At 32.6% G+C, this 19,393-nt stretch overlaps 1 protein-coding gene across 1 annotated transcript in view; it reads left to right on the top strand.

Moving 5' to 3' along the window:
• The window catches only part of Slc17a6 (solute carrier family 17 member 6), a 43,960-nt gene extending 25,050 nt beyond the window's left edge, over positions 1-18,910 (top strand). The window contains exons 4-12 of the mRNA XM_047515703.1: positions 408-522; positions 1,469-1,556; positions 3,028-3,114; positions 5,862-6,004; positions 10,491-10,640; positions 14,838-14,970; positions 15,419-15,529; positions 15,924-16,051; positions 16,821-18,910. Coding sequence (XP_047371659.1) covers positions 408-522; positions 1,469-1,556; positions 3,028-3,114; positions 5,862-6,004; positions 10,491-10,640; positions 14,838-14,970; positions 15,419-15,529; positions 15,924-16,051; positions 16,821-17,156 — 1,291 coding nt within the window. The 3' untranslated portion in view covers positions 17,157-18,910. The remainder of the gene's footprint in view (positions 1-407; positions 523-1,468; positions 1,557-3,027; positions 3,115-5,861; positions 6,005-10,490; positions 10,641-14,837; positions 14,971-15,418; positions 15,530-15,923; positions 16,052-16,820) is intronic.
• Positions 18,911-19,393: the final 483 nt, after the last annotated feature.

Here is a 19,393-nt window from a genome sequence, read left to right as displayed (position 1 = left end):
ATTTGTAGTTGTAGATGAACACAATACCTTTTTTTAAAATTTATTTTTATGTGGTGCTGAGGATCGAGCCCAGTGCTTTATGTGTGTGAGGCAAGCACTCCACTCCTGAGCCCCAGCCCCAGCCCCTCATTAAATATTTTCAATTTGTAATTAGATTTATGACAAAAATAACTAAAAGGAAGTATAAACAGTTATTAGATTCTTCTTTCATTTCTTGTGCATCGAATGATGTATGATTTCTAGAGAGTTCAAGTGTTCACTTACAATGGCTAACCAATCAAGTCCAGAATATATTTTATTATTTCAGAAAAAACTACTTTAAATTTGTAATCATTGATTAAATATTTAACATGACCTGAGAAATTAAACTTTCTGCCTGTAAGCGTGTTCCTTCTTTTCTATTTCAGGGTTTTTGGAGCTGCCATACTTCTTACCTCTACCCTAAATATGCTAATCCCGTCAGCAGCCAGAGTGCATTATGGATGTGTTATCTTTGTTAGAATATTGCAGGGACTTGTTGAGGTATGGCATCATTTTAGATTATTAGATTGTTATTGAGAACTGCTAACTTGCCTTTGTCTAAATAAATATACTTTATTAAGTTGTACTACAATTTATTAAAATATAATATTGTAAAGATTAGGTAATCGGATATTTGGGGTTAAAATTGAGGATATCATACACACTAGGCAGGCACTCTACTGTTGAGTTGCATGCCCAGTCCTTGGGCATTTTATAGTAAGTCCCCTTTGGCCTTAATCATAAGTTTCCACTGATATAATTCATTGAATATATATTTTAGGCCTCTGATGCTAGTGATTGACTCTGTTCCATATGTCTGCAGACTTTGGAAAAATATCATTTAAACTTGAGTTTGTTGTAACTATTGCCCCTTCTCTATCCTTGGAGTATGGTGGAAATAGATAAGTAATCTAAAATATTTAGACACTGGAAAAACCTCCTGTCTACTTAAAAAAAAATAGCATCAAAATAATAGAAAAAGGCTAATTATTTTAAGTGTCTTAAGTTCTAGACATTACTTTCAGGAAGTATGATCTCCAAGGCTCTAAGCCTCAGATTCCTTAATGTAGATTCCTTTTGTGGGGAATCATTGAATTGAATACCTCACAAAAATTTCTCCAAATTTCATAAACTGTTCACAATTACATGTAACTTGATTAATATAAGGTCTTTTATTTTGCCTTAATCAGAGAAAAATGTGAGGTAGAAGAAAGACCTGAGGTGTGCAGAGAATTTGAACAGGTCCCTGAAAAACTTTCATGTTGTACATGGTCTGAACTGAGCTTTTAAAATGGGAGCTTTTCAGGGAGTGGGTGAGGACCCATTGGTAGCAGCTTTCTTTAATATCTTTGGACCATGCTTTAAGAAACAGCCTTAGGCAAGGAGACATGCTCATTTTTCCGTGACCCTGCATCCTAAATGGTGAGAATTATCTTCTGCATTGCAGGGTGTCACCTATCCAGCGTGTCATGGGATATGGAGCAAATGGGCCCCTCCTCTGGAGAGGAGCAGACTGGCCACCACCTCCTTTTGTGGTGAGTAGGATTTTAGGAACATCTTGCTAAGAATTGAAAATGTGGTAAACGACTTTAAAAACTCTCTGAATTTGGCAGGGGGTTAAGTTCTTGAATATCATTTCAATTTCTTCAGTTCTGATTGGTTTCCTCAAACCCTCTATTTCCTCCACTTCATATTCCTCTAGGAGTTGATCCATTTCATCTTAGGTTTTTAAATATATTCATGGGTGGTTTTTATTACATTATTTTTCTATTATTCTTTTGAGAATTTCAATGTTACTTCTTTTTAATACAATTAGACATAAAAATGTTCAAAACACAAAATTTTAAACCCATTTGGAAAGGGGAAAGTATAAAAAATGACATCTATGGATTTATGTTTGCAAGCATTAATTTCACTTTGAATTCTATCTGGTACTAAAGTCTCACAGTTTATTAGAAGCAATATTTGATGCAGTTATATTCTAGAATTATAGTGGCTAAAATCTAAAAATTAATATCAAAATAACCTATAAAATAATTTAAAATTAATATGGTTTTCATCTAGTTCCCTAAGTGATACTACCATAAGTTTCTGTTCATTAAAACTTTTACTTTAGGGAATAAAATTGACTTACTGCTATTTTAGAAAAGATAATTAATAAACATTTATTACACATCAATCTCTACTTTTAAAACAATGCTTTTTTGGCTACTCTGAAACTACTTTTGGTGCGCTGCTAACTTTTAAGTCAATTTGATCTAAGTTTTCCTACTCTTAGATCCTAATTTTTTTTTTTTTTTTGGATGAAGAGTGCTTGTGTTTTCCGTTTTTAAACTAAAACTGCAAAGCAAGAAAACAGTTTTCCAAATCAGACAAAGAGAAAATGGAAACCCTTCTTAAAATTCAAGAATTAGGAATATTGCAAATAATCCTAACAATAGGAAATTAGGCATAAACCATAATGAAAAATTAGCAGTGTTATTGCCTTGGAATGTTGCATTTACAAGCATTTATGCATAAATCGTAAGGCATAAATAATGCCATATTTGTCTATACATCTAAGTCATTATTTCCACAATCGCCTTGGATAAATTTTTTAATGAATTTTTAAAAAACACTATGTAAAGCTGAAATTGCATGATTCTGCTATGAGGAGACACTTCCCTGACCTTCAAGAACATATGTCCAGTGTTTGGTTAGTGTTGATGCACTCTGCTCTCAGTCCAGCACAGAGTTGTACAGTACACACACCATCCAACATGCACTTTTATTATTTTTGAATCTCTTTTACGTCTTGGGAAGGCGGGTGCTATTCACTGTATAACTCTATATTCCCATGTAAGTATGTTGGCATACACACACACACACACACACACATGAGTATATGTGTGAGTGAACATGGAGCAGGGCATGAATGTGTGATTGTACTAACCAACCTGAAAACATGAGATGAAGTTGAGAATTTCTATTGATTAAACTAACTTTTCTCTCCCTTTTCTACTTTAGGTTCCTATGCTGGGGCTGTAATTGCAATGCCTTTAGCTGGTATTCTTGTACAGTACACTGGCTGGTCTTCAGTATTTTATGTCTATGGTATGTTACAATTATTTACAGTAGAGTTGTAAGAAATGTGCATAGGCTAAAAGAAATACAATCATAGGCAACAAGGTCACTGAGTGTATTTCTGTATGTACTCATGTTCTTGCTTTAAGAATTCTTTCCTTATATTCTGTGGTTAAAAATAATATCATATAGCTGCTACTTTTCCTACATTGCCTTTCTTATTTTAAAAAGCAAACACATTGCAGATGAAGACTTTGTAGTGTATGAAATATGTTTTTGGTTATGAAGAAAAAGGCTAGCTCTTTATTTAAATCTGATAGGAAGAAAAGAGATAAGCAGCAACACACCTCCCTATTTTTTGTTTTGTTTTGTTTTGATACTGTTTCTCGGTCATTTCCTCTATTCTACCTCCTTAAGACTAAACAGGGACAGGGAGGTGTAAGATGGGGGTAGTGCTAATGGAACAATTCAATTCTGTGATGAAATATCAGAAATCAGCTCTGGTGGCAGCACATCTTAGTGGTCTTTTCCCCATACTTAAAGTCAATTAAGCCCCCAAGTTTAAGTGTGAAGTGAAACTCTAAGTCTAAATACTCTATCAAAAAGCCAAAATCTTACTGCTTTAAAGTACCCTAAAGTCTCTCTAAGAGGAATATTTTAAATAACGAGGAAAACAGTAATATTAGATAGCTGAATTCCAATGTTCTTGTCACTGATTAACATCACCTTTGGATATGGGCATGATAATCTGAAATATTAATGAAGTCATGCCATAGAACAGTGTTGGGATGCTTCCAAATTTGCCCTGATTCATTCTCATTTTGAAATGTTCTCATCAAAACAAATACAGAATGTTCTATGTTACTTTATAATAGGAACTCCTCTGGTCATTCAAATTCAGTAGATAGGTTTTAGATACATGAATATATCAACAACATGCAGTTGTTATATTTTTTCTAGGGAAATCTTTTCATTAAATTTTAATGCACACTATGCCTTGGATCTTCAAAGGAGTTCTTAATTTAACCAACTTTAAAAGAACCTATTTAGAATGTATGGTTTTGTTTTGCATGAAGCCCTATAAGTCCTTTGTGCTTTTTTGTTCATTACTTACTTGAACATATGGTGTGTTTTTAATGTAATAAGCATTTCTCTTCAAATCTTTATATTTGTTTTTTCATGGGAAAGGAGAATACTAATTTAGGTAGGGTATCATGAATCTAGTCTCTTCATTTCAAGTTTTATCTCATTTAACATTTATCATTGAATGATACAAAGCTGTAATCTGAAAATCTCATAGTACTTGCTTACTTGCTGTCTGTAAGAAAAACTGGGTCTTGAGCTACACATTAAATATTTATGTTTTTAAAATTAACAAGGTTAAAACTTGTACAGTAGAGTAAGATGAAAAAGATAATATATACAGAGCAATTAGAAGAGAGAATATGACACATAAGATGAATTCAGTTAGTGGTAATGGTGATTATTACCGAATTACGGGTGCTCTCCTTTGTTGGATACTTAACATGTGCCCCTCCACTGTCCTGGATTAAAGTTAAAGAATTATCACCATGAACTTCTTTTTGCCACAAGATTACAAAAATGAAATATGTTCCTTTTTATAGTGACAGTTTAGAAGGATTCAGTTACTATTTGGATTATATAGCTAACTAGGGGCACCACCTGCATTTGGATCTGGGAGAGATCTATTCTAAAACCAGTACATTATTCCAAATTTTCACACACTGTCTGGTCCTGAATCATGTTTGCTTCCATGTTCGGTAATTAAAAGGAACACGGCACATCAGAAGCTCTGTATGGTATTATGGAACACTTCTTAGAGATTGGATAAGCAAAAAATAAAGCATTGGAGAGATCAAGGGCATTTAGATTTTTACTCAAGGGACAAAAAGAATAATATGAGGGAAAAATGAAATGCCCAGCTGCTGGGAAAACAGAATAAATCACTTAAAAATTATTTCTTTTTTTAATGCAGATGGATTTATGTTGCACAATAAAAACATGTTTTGATGGTGAGAGTGCTAAATAAAGAAGGGGATGAAAAAAGACTTGCAAACAGTTTATGGACATTGAATTTATAACTTTGTTTGCCCAAGGAATGATCAATAGGCAATAGTAGTGTTGAAAATAGTGTGGTATGTTGTCACATACAGTGTGAAGTGTTATCACATTGATTACAGAGGTCCAGTTTTTATGCAAGATAACCACTTAGGTGAAAATAATCTTCTGGATTTTATTTAGTAGTCTGTTAATTAGGAACTGCTAACAGGAGAAGAAGATGAATGAACATTTTTCCTTTCTGAAAATGTAGATGACTTTCATATATTTAAGGCAGGCAAATGTGAAAAGGATTCACCCTTAGAAAATTATTTGAGGGTAAGAATTTGTCTTGTTCATTGTATTTCTCTTACTTGGCAGAGTTTCTGGAGTAGGAAATGCTCAGTAAATGCTTGTTGGGCATGTGAATACCTTCCAAACTACAGCATTCAATAGTTAAAGTGATTTGTTTGCTTATCAGTGCATTCAAAAGACCTAGAGAGATAAAATCACAGGACCAGCATTCTGGAAGTTTGAAGTTGAATGGCAAAAGACAATAGGAAGTGACCAAAGTCAATTAGCCATATTTAAAATCAAATTCTCCTTTGTAAAGAATGTGTTGTCATGAGATGACTATATTTTTATTTCAGCACATACTATTAAATGAAGTATTTGTAATGACTTTCTTTGACTTCCTTATTTTGGGATCTTTCTTCCAGGAAGTTTTGGAATGGTCTGGTACATGTTTTGGCTTTTGGTGTCTTATGAGAGCCCTGCAAAACATCCTACCATTACAGATGAAGAACGTAGGTACATAGAAGAAAGCATTGGAGAGAGTGCAAATCTTTTAGGTGCAATGGAAGTAAGAACCTTATTATGGTGTATATTCCTACTATTATTCCCCATCTCACCTTCCTTTATCAACCACACATTTTATAAGTCTCTATTCAGTAAAACTAACATGGTATCAAAAGTCACACTTTCTTTACTTTTTTTAAAATTTTTTTTTGAGAGTGGGTTCATTAATACTTCCTGATTGATTTAGGAAGGATTGCTACTTCATCTATATTTCTTTTTTTTCCTTTATCTTTTGCATCTTAAAACTTGTGCTGTATTGTAGCTATGACTTTAAATCTCAGCAAACTTTAATTCAATGCTATCCACAATTTAAACAAGTTCCATTAATACTTGGTAATTTTAAGTTATAGGAAATTTCAAATTGGCCATGAAAAGGTCTATTTTTTGTGTATTGAATATTCAAAATGTAGGCTTTACACATGTGTATTTAGTTACATGTGATTTAGTAAATAGTAAAGCATTAGAATGCCATAAATAGACAGCTTACATGGAATATATACTTAATGTACTTTAATATTTTCATTGATAAAATATCATCTTTAAGGATTTTTATGAGTGTCAAATATTGTAACATTTTGAATATGTTTCTTACAATTTGGTTTCTTAGGATTTGCATATATGGAAGGAAAAGATAAATGATTTATCCCATGTAGTGTTAATATACAATGCAGAATAATTAATAAATAGACATTTCATGTTAAAAAAGGAAGAAAAGTGGTCAGCAAAAGTCGTGTTTTCTAGAGGTGTTCGGTAATACATCCATTGAATGAGTTACTCCAATTTTTATGGTTAAGAGTTGGAAAGTATAAAACTCTGACTGAGAACCAATGCCTGCATTACGTTTTTAAAAAACACTCTCATTTCCCATCTTTAAGTGTGTTTAATTTTTTGTTCTTATTTTCCACTTATTTGTTAGAGTACCCTTGTTTTTAACATATTTTAGGCAAAAAGGCTTGTCATCCATTGTTGTTGAGCCTACCTTGGCCTTTAGTGAATATGAAATCCCAATCTTTCAGAAGCAAAATTTTCATGATTAAAAAATTCCTGCTGAATGTGGTGGCACACATCTATAATCCCAGCAACTCGGTAGACTGAGGCAGAAGGATCCTGACTTCAAAGTCAGCCTTAGCAACTTAGGGAGACTCTTAAGTAACTCAACAAGACCCTGTAATATAAAAAAGATCTAGGGATGTGACTCAGTGGTTAAATGCCCCTGGATTTAATCCCTGGTACAAAAAAACAAAACAAAACAAAACAAAAACCAGAAAACAAAACAAAAACCCCCCAAACAACAACAAAACCACCTTAATTTCTAGTTATTCTAAGAACTAAATAAATTTGGCATTAGTACTTTTCTCATTCTGTTTCCTTCTATAAAGGCCTGAAATTTTCTTTTTGTTGGTGGTTACTTGAGAAATAAGTGGTGATGCGGGGAGGTAGGGTAGGGACTTAGAGAGTGCTGTGGTACCCACCACCACTATTTACAGTGAGCAGAAGTCAAACAGAATCTAATCTCTGACCATTTCTGAATTAAGCCTCAATTTCTAGCCAAAAATATTTAGATCAATATATTTCCTCACTGGTATATATCATGTTTCTTTAATTTACCAGTTCTTAAAAGGCCATGAGTCCAGATCATATACACATTTTTTAAAAAATCAGAAACTTAGACTGTGTAATCTAGTTCTAAGAAATAAAACTCCCCAAAACAAGCAAGTAGCTTGGTAAAATAATCTCCAAACTTCCATTTCCTACCCATTATTGCTTTTAAAAAGTACAGTATTTTACTTCTTAATGATATTTTCTGTGTTCCTGTAGCTTCAAAGTAAATTTGAAAATGTAATCAAATGGAAGTAGAATTTGGATTATAGTTATTTTGAACATATAATTGCAAACAAATTCAATAAATAGCAAAGCAGAAAAAATAGTAACAGATTGTTTGCTCCCACTTAACCAGTGTACAGAGTTGCCCAAGAGTGATGGCAGGGGAATTCCCACAAGGGAATGGCCTAAAGATTTACAGATGGGAACTCTTTACAATTCCAAAGAAAGATGCACTGAATAGCAGGGAGATCAATCCAAAACCTTTATTAGGTGAACTTGCATAAGGGCTGCAGCCTATGCTAGGGTTGACTGCAGGAGAACAGGTGTTCTATGTAATGACTGCAGTGAGCTCCTCTGTGTAGAGTTTATGTAAGGGTTAAGGAATTCTGCTCAAGACTAGGGCCACTTTCTTTCTGGGCATTAACTTAGACATTTTTATCAGTGCCTGGGAATGTTCAAGGCTTGTGCTTGAGTTCTAGTCTGTGGGAAAAACATACTGCTAGCTGGACAATAGCAGATCAATGCATTTCTCTGTCAGGACATAGAAAAAAATGGGGAGGAGGGTCTAGGGATACCCTACCCAGGAAGATTTATATACCACACAGATGTACCAATTGTTAAAGTCTTGCCGTATTTATTTCACTTTTGTTTTGCTGAACAATTTCAAACTATAGCACTTTATTCATCAATACTTCACATGCATCTCCAGAAAAAAACAATATTCTTCTTCACAATGTTGGTACTACTATCAAAGCTGACGCAATTAGCCATTATTCCCTAACATTATCTCATACCTAGATCATATCCCAATTTCTAATACCCAGTCCATATTCTGATACCCAGTCTATATTCATATTTTTTGACAGTTATTTGAGTTCAGATCTAATTAAGTATCACAGGTTGTAGGTAACCTATAACCTCTATATAACGTTTAAGAGACATTATATAGAGGTTATTAACATTAAATGTTATATTAAACGTTATATAGAGGTTATTTAACATTTCTTAAATCTCCTTTTTTTCTTAAAAAATATTTACATGTAGCATGCAGATAGAAAAATCCATAAATCCTAAACAGATTGCTGAATTTTTATAAATTAAACCCATCTTTGAAGCAAACAGCCAATTTCATAAATGGAGCACAGTCAGAATACCATAAACCCACCTCTAACTCCCAACAATCTTTATGGCATAAAATTAGATATTTTCTCTTACACTTCATGAAATGCTCTACCACCTAAAGAATAGAATTCTTAGGGGAGATGATTCTGCTATGAATTAAAGAAAGATATTTCCAGCAGGGAAAATTTAGTTGCTTCTAATAATTTTCTGAAGTCATTCCTTACATAAACGTGCAACAAGGAAGACATTTTTCTTTAATCATTATCTGTGAAATGTGTATATTCATCAGGCACCATTTCCCTTAGACATACTGAATTATTTTTGAAATTATACCTTTTGAATCAGTCTGTGGTGCTGTCACTATAAATTTTGTCTAAAGTCATAGTACTCATTACATATTATTAGGTTAGATTTTTGGTTTTGTTTTGATTCTTTTTTGTATTATATATATTTGTTATCACCACTATGTAACTTCTGAGTATAATGCATTTAAAAAGCTAATTATAGTCACATTAATATTAAGAATTCTGTGATTCTATGAGTCTATGTTACAAAAATGTTTATCCCTATTTTAGTAATTTGATTAGGTTGAAAACCTCAACCTAAAATTAAATGCAGTTATTTTAGGCTATTGTTTCTTTACAAACTGTATGTTGGTATTCAAAATAAAGTATTTGGGGCTAGAGTTGTGGCTCAGCCTAGCACGTGTGAGGTTTAGGGTTCGATCCTCAGCACCACATAAAAATAAGAAAGTCAAATAAAGGTATTGTGTCCATCTACAACTAAAAAGAAATTTAGAAAAATAAATACTTTGAGAAAGTATTTGGGAATATGAGAGATATTTTTGAAGTTTCAAGTATGCTAGGTTTAACTTTTTAAAGGGTATCCTAAGCAAAGACAATCATATTCAGATTGTCAATTTTGAATGTTAAGCTATCATACGTAACTGGTTATGATGTGCACAGTGCAGGTGATGGTCAAATACTTTAACCTAGCTTCAGGTCATGTGACTTTGATAGAACCTTCTAGTCCATTGTCACAGAACTTATTAATATCCATGAATTATCAAGAGAATTTATAATTTGGTAGTTGAATAATTGGTTTCAGACAGGATCTCAAATACTGCAATTCTTAATTTTTTCTTTTATTTCTTTTCCAAACTACATTTAATTTGCAATATTTTAAATAAATTATTTTAGATATCACAAGGTACAATGATTTTTGCAATGAGTATTCAGCTGAAAAAAACTGCTAAGAATTTTAGAACCTATGCTTCTGGACTTAATTTTCTATAAATGGAATTTTGCATATTCTTAAAGTGAAACAATTTCACCAGAAGAAGAATTTGGTATTTTATTTTCCTCTTCCAAAGATTCTTCACACAGATAAGGTTAACTGATGGTTGGAATTGTCAATTCACTACCTCCTGTGTACTCCTACTCATGCCCCATCATATACATCCTGAAAATGTACAGTACCTATTATTCCCATCAAATTAGAAAATATGAAAAATGATCAGAATAACTGAATTTTTGGGATTTCAGAAATTCAAGACTCCATGGAGGAAATTTTTTACATCTATGCCAGTCTATGCAATAATCGTTGCAAACTTCTGCAGAAGCTGGACTTTTTATTTATTGCTTATTAGTCAGCCAGCATATTTTGAAGAAGTCTTTGGATTTGAAATCAGCAAGGTATGTAAAAATTAACCTTATTTAAATAGTGAATGATTTTTGTATTTAAGATAAGTACTTTTGCCAAGTCTTCTATCTTTTTTGAGTTATTCTTTTATTCATTCCATAAATAACTGCTGGGACATAGAGGCTAAGTAAAGTGTTTGAGTGTACTACTGTATTTTGCTATCTGTGAGAAATTGATCTCTAGTAGTGGGAATACAGGCAAAATGAACTATTGTCTGATTGTATAGTACTTATATCTCAGTTGGTCTGAGCAATAGTGCAGCTTTTTGACTGCAAATAACACAACTTCCTTTAAGTCTGAAGTCAAACATAACAGTAAACAAAAAGTTATTTCACTTAAAGCCAAAAAGAATTACTTACATAATTGTATTTATGTAATTTCTTCTGTCCAATTAAAGATGTACATTTAGCTAAAAAAATCTGAAAATATTCTTTTTGTTAATACATTATATAATTTAACTAGCATTTGTTGAGCATAGACTATGAAGCTTTGTGTGAGATTGTTTAGAAATAAAAGCATGATTTCTGCCCCCCAAATGTTCACAGCTTGGTGGTGTAGACAAAAACTAAGTTACCAATTAAATCACAGCATGTTGGGTGCTGCAGGCATTTGTTCACAACTATGAAGTACAATGATTTTCAGACTTTTCTGTAGGGTTGAAATGAACTTCAAATACTACTTTATATTTATATCTGGATTTAAAATTTATAAGGTTCTTTCATATTCATGAACAATATTGTTTGGTTGACCAGCTGAATAACCTATCATCATTCTATTCAACTGATAGGGAAACAGAAATTAAGGACATTATTTAAATTACCTAAAACCATGCTAGTAATAAGTGACAGAATCAAATTTAGACCTTGATTATTTGATTTCTATTTCATTTCCCTTTACTATGCTATTTAAATTCAGGTAAGCCCTAGATCCATTCAAACATTTAGCACATCATTGAATGCCAGCTCTGTGCCAAGTCCTTAGCTGAGTCCTGAATACACTCGTCTGTGCTGGCAATGGTCTTGCCATTTTTATTTCATGTCGTTACATAAGTCCAGCTGGGCTCTCGTTATTCATATTATGTCTCTACTTGAAAGACTATCTGAGGCCTGGAACTGAAGAAAACCTTAGTTTAGGAGTAGCTATTTTAAGAGCTCTTTTGTAATCCCTGTTTCTAAGGAAACTGTTTCCTCCATCCCTGAGAAGAATGACTGCTTTAGACAGGGCTCTTCTCTCTGGAGCAGATCAAACATTGCAGGGTAGCCTTTGGGAACTCTGAGAGGTGTTACACTTCTCAACAAAGGCTGCTGGAGGTGTGAGTCCATTTTCATAATCTAGGACAAATATGACACTGAGAGGCTATTAATAAAGTCTAGTCTCCTGTGGGAGAGTGAAGGAGCCAAATGATGCTAATGAAACTGTGCGGTCATTGTGGCCTTCTATTTCCAATTAATTCAAAAAACATAAGTAAAATCAATGATGTTTAAAAGCAAAAACTAAACATAATCAGATGGGTTGATGCATTTAATTTACCTGTTATGTTTTTAGCTAAAATTATGGATAAATTCTACACACAGAGATTGGTCTAAATTTTTTCATTAGACTAGAAAAAAACTATGTTTTACTTAAAAATGTACAGAAGAGGTGATGAAGGACTTAGAGCATAGACTTTGGATTGAGGCTGATGTGACTTTCAATTCAAAGGTCTAGAATGAAAAATTGGTACACAGTATTGGGGTAGTTTTTAAATAATTCTCAGCCTTGATTTCCTTTTGCATTTTTATTGGAACTTTATGGTTATACATAGTATTGGGGTTAGCAAATTTTAAATGAAATAAAATATTCACATGGAAATTGGCTTTCCCAAACCTTCATTAATTTGGGTGTCATAAAGATATAACTGTAAGTTCAATGTCTTAATCTTCATTCCAGATCTACTGACTCAGTTATGATAGAATACATATATGTGTGTATATATATATATATATAAATATACATACACGCATAAGTTAACTATATTATATACTTTTATATGTTAGAACTAACATGTATATACATATAAGTTAACTATGTAAGTGTGCTCTGTTTTTAAACTGATATGTATATATATAATATATTAGCTTATGCTAATATGTAAGAATTTTCCGTCTCTTTGAGGGGAACACTAATGCTCAGGTTAATTCACATTTTGGGGATCAGCCAAATGAGAGAGGATATTCATGATGAGAAGACACTTGAAAAACTTCCATGAAGTTTGAAGCTTCTGTGTCCTTGTTGAAGTCACATACAGACTACCTCTACGTATTGCTTATGAGAGAAGAGATTTCCTTTCTTTAAATGTTAAGTCAGTGCACTAAAGTATTTCAGAACTTCTGTCTCATGAACCTCTAGTTTGTAGTTCTTTGCATTTCTCACAGTGCTTTACAACACCCTTTCAGAGAAAATAAATGATAATTATAGCTTTGTTCTTTTCTTATCCAAAGTAATCAAAATGTTTACTTGAATAGATAGAAAATAACAGAGAACTTTCAACTTAAAAACTTTTCAGCTGTCTCAAATATTGGGATACAATGCATTCTAATTTTGTAGGCTTAGGAATTGTAGTTACTCCCAACCTTTGAACCTGTCTTCATGAATATCAAAGGCATTGCATGTTATTCTGTGTAAATCTTCATATGGTGTGTTTAAAAATGTTTTATTTTCCCCAGTGGATTATTTCTACACATTGATTTCTTGAAATGGTCTAACTGCAACTTAGAAAGAACCATTGTATTTTTCTAGGATGTTATCCTCAAAAGCAATGATGTTCACCTATTGTCTGTTTGCCTTATATGTTTATTTACCTTGCATTTTTTAAGCTCCTACTAAATTCTAGGTTTGAACTAAACTAATCATTCCTGTATATTATCTGATTTTGATTTTACTTTCTCAAGTAAATTTGGTGCTAAGCATATGGGTTAAAAGTTTAGTCTTTGAACTTAGGTAGAATTGATTTAGAACTTGCCTCTGGCAAAAACTTAACCCTTCTAAGCCTCAATTTCTTCATTTAATAATAATATCATTGACTTCCATCAGGAGAAGAGAGAATTAAATAGCATAAACAGTTAGGTTATCTTAGAATCTTTCACTCTCTCAATTAGTCATCACAATAATCATTAAGCTCCACCATACACTATTCTAAAATAAAATAGAATTCTTGTCTCACATCTTCAGTAACCTAATTGGAAAAGCATCCATGAGCACAAATACTAAACACTTGCCTATTACTTATCATATGCCCCCAATTGTGCTTCAAACTATACTTAGTGAGAAACGTCCTTATATGTTACATTCAAAATTTGCTATCTGTTTATGTGGTAGAATATTTCTGAAATACATTTTTATTTGTGCTTTCTGTCCCCATAAAGCCCCCATAATGCCTAGAGAACTGCACCTTACAAATAATTAATGTCGAATTGATGCTCATGGGTTTGTTTTCGGATTGGTCTAAATAATATAAAATCAGTTCAGAAATTCTGTACTGCTGTCTGACAGTATTTCCACATATTGATATTTGACAGAAAATAACTAAATTTGAAGAATCAATCTGCACCATCTGGTCTTTTAGTCTATGTGAGTTAAATTCCATTTTATAAACGTATATACACATATATATGTTTTATAAAATCCCATTTTGTATATATATGTTTTATAAAGAGATTTTATATATAATATTTAAAATGCAAATACAAAATGTTTAACCTTATGAATTTCAAAATACAGACTCCTCATTGTGTATCAAAAGCACTTTTTCTCTTTGTATTTCTCCCTCCTCCTCTTCTCTCATCTTACTAATGATGAATTTGTGTAAAACACATGTAGGAATATAAAATGATAGACAAATGTAAATCATTCAATGATAAGATCCAGGTAAGTTAATTCATGAACTCAAAATTTACTGAGTCATAACACAGCACTAAACAATTTCCTTCTTCACAGAGAACAGAAAGTATCAAAGTAAACTTGCTTCGTCTTTATTATTTATTGTGTGGAGGTTACTGCTTTTTCTAGGAATGAGTTAAGAGGTCATTTAGAGGCAGTGTTTTGCCTTCCTCTTTTGTGCAGAGTTGATGATGGATTCAGATACCATGACCATTGAATTGCCCACATATTTATGGTCACATCCATCTTTCCCCTTTCTTGTTTTTCATCAGGTTGGCATGCTCTCTGCTGTGCCACACTTAGTCATGACAATTATTGTGCCTATTGGAGGACAAATTGCAGATTTTCTAAGAAGCAAGCAAATTCTTTCAACAACTACAGTGAGAAAGATTATGAACTGTGGTGGTAAGTGCATGTGTTCCAATAAGGATATGGGTTTAGTTCAATAAGTTCTAACCTATGTAAATGAATAACTTCCTTTACACATACCAAACAAATTAGTTGCTTCTAAATTTGTGCCTTCATTGAGCATTTTAAAGCATTTCCCCATCTTACTTCAAACTTTTATAACTCCTAGTTTTAGTTTACTGCATAATATAATTGTTTGTCCTTATTGTAATTAAACCTTTCCAACCATTAAAACTTTATGTTGCTTTGGTTACTTTTAAAATTAAAACCCAAGGAAGAAGCCTGCAATATCTGGGATAATTTATTGCTATTATTGTCATTATTAAATTTAACTTTTCTGATGTGGAATGTCTAGGTCAATAAGTATGCACATTTTTAGTGATTTTGGCTCACTGGTAAAATTCATTCATGTTTCTGAAATACTTCCATGTGTTTGTTTCTGAAGGTTTTGGCATGGAAGCCACATTGCTTCTGGTTGTCGGCTATTCTCATACTAGAGGTGTAGCCATCTCATTCTTGGTACTTGCAGTGGGGTTTAGCGGATTTGCTATATCTGGTAAGACACGTTTTTCCTCTTTTTTCCTTGTATGTGTGACATCCTGGTTTTGGCTGGTGATTATATAACTACATATGTCTAAATTTTGTTTATTGAGTAACAGTCAAAACATTTAGAAAATATTATTTAGATTTGTTACTATTTAATTTCCCCCTCATGTACTTTCTTGATGTTGTTTGTTAAGAGAACACTTTCCTTTCTCTATAGAGCAAGCATTACATGTTAAATACTGGATAAGAAATCATAACTCGTTACACTCTCACTGTATTCCCGAGTTAAATGATCAGAACGTGATAAGCACCTGCTTTGTACTGAGTTGTGATATGATGCTCTACAGGTACTTACTTCTCAGAGGTCTGTGACTCCCTGTGTCAAAGCTTATTGTGTATTTCAGGCTTCAATGTCAACCACTTGGATATTGCTCCAAGATATGCCAGTATCTTAATGGGCATTTCGAATGGTGTTGGCACATTGTCAGGAATGGTTTGCCCTATCATTGTTGGTGCAATGACAAAGAATAAGGTAAGATGGACCAGAACAGATGTTCAGTTATAGAAGACTCTTTGTCATGATTGGAAAAAAGTTACTATGGCCTCCTTGGCATGCTCCTTCTGAATGCGGTTCAGTCACTGTATTTCTGAGTAGGAAAGTTTAATTGAGGTCCACAGGAAAATCTCTTTCTAGGAATTCTTAAAAAGCATACCTTCCCAATCAATAAACAAGTTATTTCCCAACAACTTTTAACATCTGTTTCTTTTTTAAATTTTTTGTGGTGCTAGGGATTGTACCCAGGTCCTTGTATATAACATGTATTTCTGGTATTCCTGGGGTGACAAAAAATTGCCCTTAGCTTCTTCACATAGGTAAGCAGAAGACTTTTCAACTTTATTTGTAAACCTCAATTGTGAGTCTCCTGAAGTTGTCCATGGGAGAATATTAATATTAGCTATTTGTCCTTATATACATACGTGTAGAGCTTTGAAATTATGTTTTAGCAAAGGAGATAAAGGAGTAAGAAAAAAGATAAGTAAATCAATGGAAATGAAAAGAAAATATTGATACTTTTTAAATCAACAGGGTACAGATATATTTGAAATTTCACTTCAGAACTTTTTAGATTAAAAAATTAAATAATGAAAGAAATAGTTATATAAAAAGTTTCTATAAAAGTGTTTGCTTTGCATGATCAGGTCCAGTAGTTAGAACTGCAATGGCAGAGCATTCAGATAAGACATTAGGCTTTTCAGTCGTGTAGAGTTTGTTCTCACAGCACCATGTCTTGTCCCTGCAGTCACGTGAAGAGTGGCAGTATGTCTTCCTGATTGCTGCCCTTGTGCACTATGGTGGAGTTATATTTTATGCAATATTTGCCTCAGGAGAGAAACAACCCTGGGCAGACCCTGAGGAAACAAGTGAAGAAAAATGTGGATTTATCCATGAAGATGAACTTGATGAAGAAACAGGGGACATTACTCAGAATTATATAAATTATGGTACCACCAAGTCTTATGGAGCCACAACACAGGCCAATGGAGGTTGGCCTAGTGGTTGGGAAAAGAAAGAGGAATTTGTACAAGAAGAAGTACAAAACTCGTATACCTATAAGGACCGAGATGATTATTCATAACAAAACTACTTGCTGGATTTATTTTTAGTGTTTGTGATTAAATTGATTGTGATTGCACAAAAAATTAAAAACGTGGTGTAAACATGTAAACATATCAACAAGGCAAATCTTGCTGTAAAAATGAAATCAGACAAATTCATGAAATTATCATCAAGTGCAATCTGTAGAAATTGTGAAGTTACATCATTTCCATTCTGGTCCTCCATTCTTGTGTTTGTGATTTAGGGTTTCACTATAGAAACAAGTAGTATTCATTGAATTCATATACGCTAGAACTCATCACCATTTAATAAAGCACAACTAAAACAGTTGGCACATCTCATCCTACAAAAGTTAGGAAGCCAAAGCTACTTGATCATGCAAAATGCACTTAAATATTTGTTACTCTGTACTGCAAGATATCATAGAGAAAGTTCTGTTTAAAAAAAAATGAAACTGTCAAATTGACTGCTTCAGAAATTGACAAAATTAATTACGTGTAAATTATTGAAGAAGTATATTATGTACTAGTAACTAGCAAGTTGAACTGAACAATTATTAGAATTGCATAATGTGGAATATTTTGTGATCCTCAAAGGGAATAGTATCTTGCAGTGTTTTATATGAAATGCTTGGGCACAAACACTTATTTTTGTGAAAGAAAAACTTGTAAAGTGAGGGGTATGCTTCATGTTCTTCCATTCATTACCTAACAGTATAAAACACTTCACATTTCAATAAAATTCAACTTTTCATGTAGCATATCACATAACTTTTTTGCAAAAAAATATGAAAAGAAATAGACTTCAATGTATTTTTTATTACAACTTTGTACTGGTTGTAACTTGCATTAGGGAAAAAATATATACACCATAAAGAATCTATTAATGAATTTACTATGAAGGTATAGCCCTTATAATGCAATATTAACAACAAAAGGAATAGAAAATGTTTTAGATATCCCTATTAATAATTAAATACTATATGACACTTGTGCCACAGAGCTATATGTAATAAGAAAAAATAAACTTAATAGAGATATTGTAAGTAGACAATTTTATTATTTAAATTCCCATCTAAGAGATATTTGTCTTAAATATATAGGACAACAAATTATATTAAAATTATATCTCTATATATATATATCTATATATCTTATACATATCCATACACACAGAAACATTATAAAAAATTGTCACACAAAACCAAAAATAGCATACACCTAATGTTGGGTTAGGGAATTGCAATTTCTACTTTCATAGAGTCGTAGAATTTTAGATGGGGAAGAGGCATTTTGCTTGCCATTTCTTAATATAACTCAACAGGAATTGCAACATTTGTGTACCAAGCAATAAGTGCAATGCATAAAATTTCCTCTCTCTATATTATCTTCATTTTGCTTGTGGTAGCTTTTTGGATGGTTGGAATGATTTTTTTCTTTTAAAAAAGTTAACATCAGATCTCTTTATAATGTTCTAAAATAATAATAATGCATTTCTTCATTCAACTCCAAATATTGTTGTATTTAATTGTCTATTCTGGATATTTGATCTGTTCATTGTATTGTGCTAGTGACTGGAGGCCCTGCTACTGCAAATATAAACCATAAAGTTTGTTTCAAAAATGCAAACCATTCTTGACCTTAAGAAAATAAAAGTACCTTTTGCTTTGTGTCTCAAAGTGATGTAATGTGATCATAGTTTTTGTTGTGATGAATAAAAAAAGCATAAACTCTCATTTTGTTGCATAAAAAAAGTGTTAATAAAATGCTCTATTTATCCTTTTGTAAAAAGGAGTACATTAGTTTGGTTTTATCTCATTTAATTGGTAGCTTTGATGTGAATTTGACTGATGGATGCTCCAATGAAGCCAAGTCTAGGCTGAAGAATAATAACCTGTTCAGCTATTTGGGATTTAATGAAATAATATGGCATTCTTCAGATTGTGTGAGACATGATTTTGTAGGGAGAGTTTCAGACTAAAAAATAGTTCTCTGAGTCATATACTGTCATTCAATGACAGTATTGTTATAACTGCTGCTAAATTTAAAGATTTGGAAACAAACTTGAAACTTGTCAGTTCAGGACTACCACCTAATTTTCATTGCTCACAGAACTGATGTTAGGTACTGCCACTCATTTTTCTATAGTATCTTATGTAACTCCAAAATGATCCTCCAAAGTAGGTACTCATTTATTCCCAGCTTACAAATGAAACAAATGGAAGTTTGGAAAATCTGAATAACTTTCCTTAGGTAA

The sequence above is a fragment of the Sciurus carolinensis genome, chromosome 11, assembly GCF_902686445.1.
Source record: "Sciurus carolinensis chromosome 11, mSciCar1.2, whole genome shotgun sequence".
Taxonomy (NCBI): domain Eukaryota; kingdom Metazoa; phylum Chordata; class Mammalia; order Rodentia; family Sciuridae; genus Sciurus; species Sciurus carolinensis.
Note: the sequence above shows the minus strand (reverse complement) of the source record. Positions and strands in the feature narration are given on the sequence as shown.